Source organism: Podarcis melisellensis (genome assembly GCF_964234715.1).
Source record: "Podarcis melisellensis genome assembly, chromosome: 4".
Taxonomy (NCBI): domain Eukaryota; kingdom Metazoa; phylum Chordata; class Lepidosauria; order Squamata; family Lacertidae; genus Podarcis; species Podarcis melisellensis.
Window position 1 is genome coordinate 85,351,770 of NC_138531.1, and position 12,925 is coordinate 85,364,694.

Here is a 12,925-nt window from a genome sequence, read left to right on the forward strand (position 1 = left end):
ATTGTTATTATTTATAATGATTAAAGGCCAAAAGGTTTTTATTTCCAATATTTATAGGCCACTTTTAACACCACACATGCTCACAAAGCAGTTTACACAGCAGTAAAAAAGCAAGTTAAAGTAATATGATGGTTAACCCCCCCCCCCAAAAAAGCTCAGTAAATAGGCTACAGCACAACTAGAGATGGGAAGGCTGGGGGGGGGGGGCTGGAAAAATTTGGGGGCAGTTTTTTGTTTTGTTTGTTTTTTCATTTTTCCCAAAGCCGTTTTTTTTCCGGGGGTGGAAATGAGGGGGAAAGCATGTGGAATATTCAAACTATATCAAACTGGTTTTTTTAATTTTTCAAAAAACGAAACGGCTTTGGAAAAAACCAGAAAAAACCTGGTCCCCTCCCCCCAATTTTCCCAGGCCTTCCCATCTCTAAGCACAACACAGCCTTTTGATCCAGAGCGGGTTAACCAAACCCATCATACGCCTGGGTAAACAGAAATGTCTTGAGCTAGCTACATTCCTGATGAGTCTGAGTTGCCTTCTGTGTCTCCAAAGCAGGCTTCCTCAAACTTGGCCCTCCAGATGTTTTTGGCCTACAACTCCCATGATCCCTAGCTAGCATGACCAGTGGTCAAGGATGATGGGAATTGTAGTCTCAAAACATCTGGAGGGCTGGGTTTGACGAAGCCTGCTCCAAAGGAAGGAGGTCCACCTCTGGGGCCAACCACAGAGAAGGTCCTAACCTTCATCTCCACATGGAGCAGCACTCCATGGGATAGTGAGAAAGCACTCCTCTTCCAAACTCAAAGCCTGGGCCGACTGGTATGGAAAGAGGTGCTCCATCAAGTGCCTAAGTACCAAGACATTCTCGGCTTTGTATTTTAACATCCATACCTTGAATTGGACATACTACAATATAGGCAGCCAGTGCAGATCCTGTAGAACAGGTTTTAAATGGCTGTGCCAATCAGTACCCTCGTACCACCATTTTGTGCTAGCTGCAGTTTCCATACTGTCTTCAAGGGTGCGTTAAGAAAAGTCATCAGAGCTTGCAAATTGGACTGACAGAATCACAAAATCCCTTTAAAAGTGCATCCTTTTATCTCAAAATAAGAGACTTCTTTCTCACAGGAATACGAGTTTGGAAATGTTACACCTCTTAATAGTTAGAAAAATATAGAAGGACGTTCTGTAACCCAAAACATGTTTAGGAAATAATACAGGCTCTTTTTTCAATCAGTAATTTATTAAGCTAGTTTTTTAAAAATATAAAATAAATAAAGTTAAAATGTATCAATGCAACAACCTAGTTTTAAAAAGAAAACTTTGTAACAGCAGAATATTAGTCAATACAGGAGCACCAAAACTTTTTAGAGAATATATTCTGAAAGTATTGGTATGGCCTTACAGTTTTCAACAATAATACAAATAGCATGTGTGCAAAAATTAATATCAGTGCCCAATGTCTAGATAAATAGATTTCACTATAAATAACAGAATCTTGACAAGTTATTATTATTTATTAAATATTAATATAACTCATTAAAGCTACACTTAAAAAAAACAACCCCTCTAATTATCAAATATATCTGAGAAGAGAGTCAATTATAAAAACAAGCTTCTCCAAAAGAGTGGTACAAAACATAGATGTGTCGTTTCAAAGGATTCACAATCAAATAGGCAAAATTCTGTTCATGGATGTTGGATGATGGGTAACAAAGGCCATGAGCATCCTAGAAGACGAAATATTTAGCATTAATATAAGGTACTAATGTGTGATACAAATTCATCCTGAACACTACAAAGCCTGACTTAAATGGGATTAAGCATGCACAGCTCTTTGGCTCTATTCTGTTTGAATTTGGCTTGTTTCAGTAAACCACATGCGGGAGATCAGATACTATTGGGGCTCATCACATCAGCTCTGCACTGCATGTAACCTGAAAAGATTATCAGCACAACCGGGCTGGAAGTGGCTTGGACTGGAAGTGGTCACTTGTGGTCACATTTCCCCTGCCCTCATTTCTGCTACATAGGCAACAGAGGCAGCTGAGGAGGAAAGAGAGGAGAGACAAGAGACTGCAGTTAATGGGAGAGTGCTGGCAGAACTAAGTCCAAAGCCAGAGCTGTCTCCATCTCTTAGCAAGAACTGCTGCATGAAAGGGGACCATGGAAGCATCTTTTCCAGGCAAATATCACCCAGTGGAGAGCCAGAAATATTGCAGGTGAAGTTGCTGTACTGTCAGTTGTGGGACTAGAAGGAGCGCTACTACAGCACTGATTAATGTCTTTCAACAGCAGGGGCAAAAATACGGAATTGGCATGAATATAAGCCTCACTTTCCCCCAAATTCCGTCCGTGAAAAGGTAAAGTGCAGCTCACGCTTTGCAGCCAGGAACACGGGGCAAACAGCGCCAGGAGCGCGGCAAAGCGGCGCCCACCCTGCGCGTTGTCCCCCGTCCTCTCCCACAAGGCCAGGAAGGGAGAGAGTGAGGAAGGGGAAAGGTTGCCGGCAACACAGCGTGGCTCCCCCTGTCAGGAGGCGCTACACACGAGTAGGAATCCGGCTGGCATGTTCTCTCCCTCCTGGTTGGTCATTCGGGAGTCTCAAAGACTTTCTCCAGCCCAAACATCACAGAGACTGATGCCTCAGAGGCATGAGCACACTTCAGGAACAGCAGAGTATGGGCAGTCAGCGTAACAGACTCAGGAGCGCAGCATTTTGGCTAAACTACTTTATTTACATATAATATACTTGGAGCGTTCTAACTCGACTCCTTCCTCATCAGCATCAAACAGGAAAGAGAGAGAGAGAAAGACAAGCGTCCTACATCACGGAACACAGTAATACAAATATCCTGTCTCCGTCACTTCCCACTACGTGGAATGAAAAATACACCGCCATGTGATAAAAACAATCCCATGACTGCAAGCACAGGGAATGAATCCTAAGACACACACACACACACACACACACACACACCAGTATGCAGCCAGGAGCAGCGAGGAATGGAGTGGTTTATATTTGGGTGCGGCTTATATTCAGGACAAAACAGTAAATTAGTTTTTAGGAGGGGAATCAGGGAGAGCAACGGTTCTGATCTGGGCTTCTTGACTTTGCAGGTAAGACCAAGTAGGATGAAGTGCCTCTTTGAGTGTCTTTTTAGTCTTTTTAGGCCCTATTGGCCAAAGGAACATTCTAAACAGATTACTAAGTTGCTCCTAATTATGGGTTTCCTCTACTACTATGCTAACAAATCTGAGTAAGTTTTTGCTACATACTATAATTATTCCTGATTATTTGGGACAAAACTGCTGCCTATTTACATCAGTTTCTTATTTCCCCACCTCCCACCCCCATGCACGCACACAAACACACACACACACACACACAAACAAACACACACTTTAAAATAGAAATGGCTATAGCATATTAAATACAGTAGTATAAAAATAAGTGGAGGGTGCAGCATTGGGTAAGGACATTGTGTCATGAGAAATAATAGTAGAAATACGACTGATCCTCTTATGGTGTTTTGCTGGATGGCAAAGGTCATCCTCTTTAGAGATGCCTTTCTACAACTCTTTTGGTAGCTCTATTAAGGATACTCATCTGTTGCCATTTTGATTAACAATGCTGCTGCTATTTTCATGGCCTTGTCATGAAAATGTTTATGTTTAGCTTATGTTTTGTCTCATGGCTTTTATACCTTTTATACATTTTGCAATAGAAGGTTCTGATATCTTATTATCAGGTTTGCTAGTTGCATTGGACCTTTTGGTAGAGACAGAGTAAATTAAATTAAAACTGAACTTCAAATCTGCAAGCTGTCCACATAGAAAATGCTGGTCCTTCAGGCACATTGGGTGCTGATTTTAGCAGTATCAAAATCAAAGTTTTGCTTAGGGAAATGCAAAATCTATAGCTGTAGAGGTACTCTGTTTTTGCAAAACCAAACCTCAAATACTCGTGTTATCTTCTAACCCTCATATCAACTGAATCTGGAAACCCAGCCAGATGGGTGGGGTATAAATAAATTATTATTATTATTATTATTATTATTAATAATAATATTATCATCATTATTATTATTATTGTTATCTCTTACTGAATCTAACTTAAGAGTTTTACAGTGTCTCACAATTTCTAAAGTTGTTCTTAAGTTGTTCTTAAGTTTTTCTTAGATGCATAACCATTAAGGTGTGCAACTCCGTTTTCTTATCTTATTGACATGCAAACTACAAATAAGTGACTATCATTCTCTTTCCTTAGGGAAGTAAACTAAGGGCATTTTCACATGCTACTTAGAAAGGCAGATGCTAGTCCTTAAAAAAGGAGAAGCTGTTTCATTGAATGGGTTTTCTTTATCAGATTGGCAGCATTTAAAATTCTATAGGTCTGCATTTTATTTGAGGCTACCTATATTGAAATCCAGTTTGACATGGAAGCCATAAAAATACCTTGCTCTTCCCCATAGCGGAATACTTTTAAAACCATAGGTTAAAATGAAATTCTTTGTCTGATTTGCCTTTTTGAGAAATGTGTTCAGTCTATGTAAAGTCCTTGAAATTCTGGTATCTGAAGATGTTTGTGGCCAGGCAAAATAGAATTTCCCCCCTACTTACTGCATTGTCTATTGCCCAAGGAAGAAAGAGGGCAAAAATTGGAAACGGGTGCACAAAATTTGCATATTCTAATTTATATGTATAAATGCAAAGTTAGAAATATTGGGTTGGGTCCATCTAATTCTACTCAGAGCAGACCCACTGAAATTATTTTCAATATGTCTGCTCTGACTAGGACTATCATTGAAGATGCCCAATATAATTTAAACAGAGGCACCATCTGCACAATACATTTAATGCAGTATTATACCACTTTAAAGAGTCATGGCTTCCTCCAAAAAAATACTGGGAACTATAGTTAAGGTTCCTGATAATTGTTAGACCTCTACTCCCCTCACGGAGCTATAATTTCCAGAGTTCACTGGGAAGAGATATTGATTGTTCAACCACTCTGGGAATTGTAGCTTTGTGAGGGGAATAGAGTGCTCTGCATGCAACAGGTACCAACTTTAATCCCCTGGCATCTGTACGCACAGCTAGGAAAGACCCCCCCTCTCTCTAGAAAGCCACTGTACGGCACTATAGACAATACTGAACTAGATGGATTGATGGTCTGTGTTAGTATAAAGCAGCGTCATATGTACTTAAGGCTCACAGTACTATAAATGATAATAATGTTCACAGTGGATTGAAATCTTGAGAAATGGGTTGGATTGATGATTAACAGAATGATGAGCCAAACATCATTATATAGCTATTATACAGTCCTATTCATCAAAGTTTCCATTGAATTATAAAAGAATCTATCATTTTAAACAGAAAACCTTTTATCATCCTCTTTGACTGCAGGTGGGTGGTCAAACATTTGTTACATGATTTGCACTCTGGGACTAAGGTTAGATTCTCAGCTGCTGTTAAAAAATCACATAGCAAGAGTGACCAAGACAGCTTTCTTTCACCTGTGTCTTATTTGTCATTTTCTATTTCTTATTTTCAGATGCAGACTTAGATACAATGACTCATGGCTGGGTTCCCACAAGCACTTAATGACATTGAAGAGAAATTAATTGAAGAACAACTCCAAAACAGAAGCAGGACAGGACAGAAATGCAACTGTATCCTTAAATCGATTTTCTGATCATAAGCAGAATACCCAGTTTAACTCGGAAGATTGTTGTGTAAATAGAAAAGGTTACGTCCAAATCTGCAACATCCATTTATACAATCACATCAAAATGGTCCTCAGATTTACAAAAGTAAGTTGTAGTAATGGATGCTGTAATATATTGGATGGCAACATAGCTAAAAGGACAAATACCCATCGTAGTTCTCATTCTTAAAGTGTTATGTAAAAACTGAGGAAAAAATAATTTTAAAATCTTGCAGAAAAATCCTCATGGTTCAGCAAAAGTTATGCACTTTTCTGTCTCGTTGGTGTTGATGGGAGTGATCCTAGCACATGTTTATCTCTCCCATTTTGGCCATAAGAAGTTTGTTTCAATGTCTAAACTAACATGTTAACAAGATTTAAAGGGGGGGAAAACAATATAACAATAATTTCTAATAAATTTTATGTCTTTTTTTGACAATGAGAAGAAACATGGTTTGTCACCCAAGTCAAATCATGGTTTTGAAATGTTCTAAAAAATTGAACTAAAGTAGTCAATAGATGCACAATTTTGTTGGATGACTTCTCAGCTATTTGTAAATATTTTTGTTCATTATTTTATCTTCAACAGGTCTTTGAAAGATTATTGTTATCGAAAGTTGCATTGTTTTGTGTATAACTTTTCCTGTGATTTTTTTTTCCTTAAGTGCTTAGTGTTATAACAACAATTTCACCCAACAAAATCAATGGGATGTAAAAGTACTTTGCTGTGGCTTGATCATGCCCAAACAGTGTTTGCTTGACTGTCTTTTTTCATAATTTGCTTGAAATTTATATCTGAAAATATTTTTGGTTACATGATTAGTACCCCTCTTCCTAATGAAATACTTACATAAGCGCAGACTTTAAAAATGGTAGATATTATTTTTATTTCCTTAGTTTCAGAATCCTTTTGAACACTGAAATTCAAAAAAGTATAAACTGTTTTAATAATGACACCTGGAACAGTCAGAACTTAGAAAGTCCAAGACAGACTGTGTGGATTGGCAGCTAAAGAGTTAATAGAACACAAGATCATATGAGACCTTCAGGGTCAAAGAAGGAGCAGTAGAACAACAAGTAAAAACATGAAACATAATAGAAAAAGAGAAAGGAAAGCTTCCAGAAGAGAGTGGCTAGCAAGTGGGTGGGAAAATATTGCAAAATGTCATGGCAGCCAAGAGTGAACGCTGTCTTCCTAAGGGTGTTACAGCTTTAAGCTGTGTTGGGAGATCTGAGTGGAAAAATGGAGGAAAAGGTGGAATTAAGAAATGAAAAGGAAAGGGAGGAAAACGACTCCAGAAGATTTTTAGAGTATGTTGTGAACCCCTTATTCCCAAGCTTCTTTTTGGACTGGTGCTCCAACTAGCCATGGCAAGGGTGGGAGTGGAATTCTGTATGTTGCTGCTCAATTTGCAGGTTGCTAGAATAGGATCACACTCATAAACCTTATTGGGTATGCTTTCTACCTGGGAGCCAGCTTCTACCCATATCTTCTGTGGACAAGGTTGTTTCTTATAAGATGACAAGGAATAGACTAGGCATTTATACTAGCATTGCAAATTTGTTTCCTGCCCAGCCCTGCTTAGATCATATATATGATGCCATTGCAAAGCTGAAACCTGCCCCAGAGCACCTTCCATGATCACACCAACAAGTAAAACAAGTCAGTAAATCAGATTCACATTAAAAAAGCAAAAACATAGTCACCTCACAAGTTCTTTATATAAAGCCTTTGTGGTTTCTAAGTATGGACCAAGTTCATCTTCATATTGACAAAGAGCTCCTCCAAGGCAAAGATGCTTAAAAAGACAGAAGAGAAATTCCTCGCGGTCTAAATGGCTAAATAAGTCATAGTGGTCTGAATCTTCCAGTAGAAGTACCTATCATGAGACAAGGAGGAAAGACAGTGTAATATGGATGATGTTTTATATATTATATTACAAAAAGACACTATTTTGTATTCCCAGTGGTGTATGTGTGTGTGTGTGTATATATATGCAATAAATTTGGTAATTAATTTGTGTATAGTTATAAAAGGAAAGTATGCAGTGCTGCAGCAGGGAATCTAGGCCACAATCTGGCCCAATCACTGACCAAACTGCACAGCTGCCATCAGCTTTGAAACATATGTCAACAGGAACTAGCCCCACAAAAAAAAAGCCACCAGTTGCTAGAAAACATTTTTTTGCCCCTGGAAATTCAGTGTCCTCCACCACGATTAAACAGAGGCGGTTCTAGGGTGGTGTCATAGAATGGCTGGATGCAGAGTAGTAGTGGGAGGCAGCAGCTGGGGGATTGATGGTGGGATAATGTGTGGTCAGAGGGAGAAGAGAGAAGACTGGGAAGAGGAGGTGTTGGAAGCTGAAGAGGCAACAGGCTTTAGTGGGCAGGAAAGGCTGTGGCAGAGGGCAGTCCAGACTCATTGAGGCAGGAGGGAGGGAGGCAGACAGAGATGAGGCAGACTGCTGAAGAATCCAGGGAGTCTCCCCCTCCTGCTGCGACCAGTTCCCCTCTCCCATCTCCCAGAACACGCAGAGAAATGAGAAGTGTGGAGCAATGAGATAAAAGGCGACGGAGCATCAGCTTGCTGTGGACGGAACCAGGGAAGGAGCCTTAGAGAGTGGTGGGAAGCAATCCTCGCAGCGGCTTCATTAGGGCAAGACTGGGAAGCATTGCTGTGACCACTAGGACTGCGCTGTTTTGTTTCTCTGAATAAAGAGTTAACATCACTGACATCGGGTCCGGACAGGTGGCACGACTGGTGTGGTTGCACTAGGCACTGCAGGGGGTGCCAAAAAACCCCGCTATAGAATGGAACATGAGAGGTGGGGGTGCTGAATTTTAGCATTCCACAGGGCCCAAAATCCGCCACTGGCTTAAGTCCATCAACATCTAGAAAGCCACAGGCTATTCACTGCTCTAGCACATCTTAAGTTATCAGTCTTCCTCAAGAGCAATGTCTATATACCAGCCCACAAAACCAAGGGAGGTCACCATCAGTCAAGATGCAGTAGCACGTCCTAATTTTATCACGACGAGCTTTTTTTGGACATAGAAACACTTCCTGAACCTCAAGCAGGTTTTGACTCTGCGGAGGCAAAAAGGAACTGAGCAAGTGAATTTCTTGTTCTGCACCACAATTGGTCAAAGGGAGGAGTAGGAGTACGCTCCAAGCATAAAAGGCTTGTATATTTCACAATATGTAATAAAACTGGCTGCAAAATGCAGTTCTCTGAAACTACATGCTGACATCTGAAGATGATAGCAAAATTGAAAGAAAATTGAGAAAAGACACTTTAGTGCTGTTTATGAACACACAATCCATATGGAGGCTATCAATATTAGCTGTGATAACTATGTGGTTGCCCTGGCAAGAAAAAGTGATTAATAAATGATAATTAAACTATAAAATAATAATAGACAGAAGACAGATGTTAACTACACTTGTACTAACCTTTCTTAACTCATCAGCAATGAGAATATCATCGTGATATTCATCAAAACACTTTACAATACTTCCACTTTCTCGAACAACCCCTTTACAGTATAATCGGTCAAAAAATGACATGGAAACTTGCTTGCACAGAATATTCTTGACATCAATTTTTCTCACACTGGTATCTGAAACATATGGCAGAAATCAAATGAACAATCACAATAGCATTTACAAATCTCCAAGATTATATTTTCATATCTGAACAAAGTGGCTTAATACTATCAAGGTTACCTTTTAATTTGGAACATTTTAAACCTGTTGAAATGTTTCCCAACTTACTACATAAGAAAAATATGACTACCTTTAGACCCAGTGTGGTGGAATAGGGATAGAGTTTGGTTAAGAGAAAGCAAGATAAATTCCAAGACAATTACAAGCAGGTCACAAAGCATACAAAAGTTGGCAAAACCCCCAACTTGGTGTAGAATTCTTCCCTCTTCCCTAATGTCTAGTCCAGCACACGGTGAAGATATTTTAATGTGAAGCAGCCAATGAAATGGCGCAGGCATGACGAAATGTGAAATGTTGTGACGTGAGGACACAGGGTAGGTGGAACTAGACACTTTGGGATGGAAGGGGGGGTTACACGGATACACCATTTTCAACAGCATTGTCATGTTCTTTGTAAGTACTGTAGTTCAATTCCCAGTAGGGTGGCCTTTGTAGATCACTTACAGTATCTCACAGGCTAAAATGTTGCCCTGAGGAAGAGCAGTATGCAAATGTAACAAGCACACATTGGGCATGATCAGCTTAGAACTTCTTAGAACTTCTGTTCAGTGGACTGGAATGAACAGGAAATATGCAAGTGTTCTCTTGCCCAATTTTCAATTATGAAATAATAATGAACAGCTCATATAAAATTATTTATTCAGTAGTATCAAAGCTGAGGAAACCACAAAAAGGAAGTAATAAAGATGTCAATGCAGAAAGAGGTACTTTTACTCAGTCTCCAAAAAAAAACTTAAAGGCTATCTGAAAAATAAATAGATCAGGAACTCTTTTGAAGAGACTAAGATGAAAGGGAAACAGCTGACAATGCATTAATGTCTGCAAATGCAGGCGATAATGTTCATCACATAAATTTAATACATTTTACATCACCTTTCAACGGTAAACAGATCAAGAAATGTTTTAACAGACCACAAGCAACAGTAGGGATTTAAATAGGGATTTAAACAGTAGGGATTTAAATATTGAATATTGTTACTTAATATTTAACAACCTTCTAATATTGTTCATTGTCATTTTATGAATGTATCTTCATGCTATTTTGGTATAAGCTGTGTTGGAAGGATCTGTATCCTTAAAAGCAATATATAAATAACCGCTACCAATCACACCATCATTAGAATCAGCAAGTCATTTTGCAGAGGAAAAGGAATTATCACACTGAAAACAGATTTGAAAGAGAAGTTGTCCCAAAGTTGTTATTTTTACCTAATGTAGTCCATTGTCCAGAAGGGGAAATCAATTTCAAATTGCTGTTAACATCTGGATGATTAAAAAAGGCCTGGAAGTAGAGTCAATAACAATTGGCAGTTAAACAAATTCTATTATCCAATTTGATACATGTATCAAATAAGGTGGCTTTGGCTTGATTTAAGACCATAAAGGGGCCCTGCACCAGAGGTCCACCAGTCCTATATTCCCCACTAGCCAAACATATGTCTATAGGAAACCCCCAAGTAGAAGATGAGGAAACAGCCCCTTTCTGTTGTTGTTCATCAGTGATGTGCTGCCTCTGACATAGTCATACTAACTAGTAACCATTGACAGCTTCATCCTTGGTAAATTTGTCTAATCCTCTCCAAATGTCTGAAATTCAAGTTTGCTGACCAAATTGGGGTTTTCATTCATGAAACTACTGCTGCAAGTCACTCCACAGATAAACATCTGGAACGTGAGGATTTATGCCCATGTCTATTTATAAATGAGACAGGTCTGCCCAGCTGCTTCTGAGCAAACACAATCACAGTTTGCAAGTTCACACAGAGGTATGGTTCTTCCCCTTAACACACACACACACACACACACACACACACACACTCACACACACACACACACTATGGGAATGACCTGTAGAAGCACTCTTGTGAACAAAAAAAATAAGTATTGCGGAAAATGAGAAACAAGCTTTTTAAAAAATAAATAAATAAACATGTTGTCTTACTTAATATAATAGAAATCACTAAGTAGCATACATAAAAACAAGAAAAACACAATCACATTCAATAAAATATCCAAAAAACCAAAATTTAAAAATGCAAATGTATATCACAAATTAAACTGATCAGTCTACAAAACCAGGGTTGGAAACATGGTTGTATTTAAAAGAATGCATGCTGCTGTTTTGCCCTGTTGTGCTTCTAGCCATTTGATATTTTAATGCTGCTTCCGTTTTAGTAATATTTATTACACACCACTTTGAACATTTTAATCAAAATTCCAAAGTGGCCTATACATCTACAGACTACCTCAAAAGCTGGTGGACTCTCTCATTCACTGGAGGTTTTTAAACAAGAGGTTGGATGTCTATCTGTCTTGGATGCAACAGCTGTGATTCCTGGGGTCGGCCTAGATGACCCTTAGGTGTCCCTCCCAACTTCACGAAACCCACTTTTAAACTAATAAACCAGATTAGGTTAACTACCATAATGAAATCATCCCTCTGGTAGCCTTTGAAGTTCTGATCAAAGCTGAATGCCTGTGCAGCGATTCTGCCATCCATGGACCTGCGGAATGTAGAAAAAGAAGTCCGTCAGGCTTGTATTCTTCATGTAATAATAATAGGCATGAGGGGATTCGGCACTGGAAAAAAATGATGATAAAAGAATCTTTAACGTGGAATTTTATTTTATTTTTTTAAAAAGTGATTTAAGTTCTGGAGCAGAGGTGGATGCCAGCAACGATTTGCTGAAAGATTTCCAATTACAGCAGTGAAGCCTCTCGATTAAATCCTGATCCTGAAACGCACCTTGCCCTCCCACAGTCCTAAGGGCAGCCTCCAGTCAGAAGACTGACCCCCATTTTGCATTTCACCCCACTTGTCCCTCCCCCTTTCCTCCCCCCCCCGCCTGAGAAACCGCAGGAGGAATGGCCGCTTCTCCCCACCACTTGAGGAGGCGGTCTCGGATGTCCCTGCTCTCCAGCACTGGGAAGCTTTTTTGCGGGAGGTGATGGAAAGCGTAGCGGGTCTCCCCGCTTTCCTCCCCGTAGGCGGCCATTGCTGCTTCTGCAGGACGCGGTCGGTTCCCATGGCAACGCGCTCTCGCTGGCCGCTCAGCGTTGCACCTTTTTTTTTAGTCCCCCCCAGGAAACAAGCAGCCCGGTGACAACGGTTCCGCTTCTGCAACGCAGGAGATTAAACATCTGCAATCAGCTGGTGTGGGGGTAGGGAGCGGGGCGGCTGAGCTATTTTCTCCATATTTAAGTGGATGGATATACTTCGCCTTTTAGGAAGTTTTGGTCGCTCTCTCTCAATGTATATATGTGTGTGCGTATTTGTGTGTTGCTGTGTTTCCATTAGTCTTTAAGATATATATACACACGCCTGTTTTGGTTCGTCATTGTTATATATGTTTTACACAGCGAATAACAAACACATTTATTATGTCTGTGTATGTCTATTATGCTCACAATAGCACATGATGGGCACACTAGGCCACTTCCATTGGTAGAATTGGTGCTGCTACAGGTGTGACACCGATTTGTAAATTCA

At 39.7% G+C, this 12,925-nt stretch overlaps 1 protein-coding gene and 1 long non-coding RNA gene across 2 annotated transcripts; one reads left to right on the forward strand and one right to left on the reverse strand.

The window, feature by feature from the left end:
* Positions 1 to 1,257: 1,257 nt before the first annotated feature.
* Positions 1,258 to 12,471, reverse strand: CFAP300 (cilia and flagella associated protein 300). Its single transcript, XM_081910128.1, has 7 exons — positions 12,319 to 12,471; positions 11,858 to 11,939; positions 10,645 to 10,717; positions 9,163 to 9,329; positions 7,416 to 7,588; positions 6,559 to 6,625; positions 1,258 to 1,725 (listed from the first exon to the last, which is right to left on the reverse strand). Exons 1-7 carry the CDS (start codon positions 12,429 to 12,431, stop codon positions 1,594 to 1,596), a joined length of 807 nt encoding a protein of 268 aa, XP_081766254.1. The 5' UTR covers positions 12,432 to 12,471; the 3' UTR covers positions 1,258 to 1,593.
* LOC309369391 lies at positions 1,733 to 6,092 on the forward strand. The gene is made up of 2 exons (XR_014168084.1): positions 1,733 to 2,217; positions 5,562 to 6,092. It is a non-coding gene; the product is annotated as an uncharacterized lncRNA (long non-coding RNA).
* Positions 12,472 to 12,925: the final 454 nt, after the last annotated feature.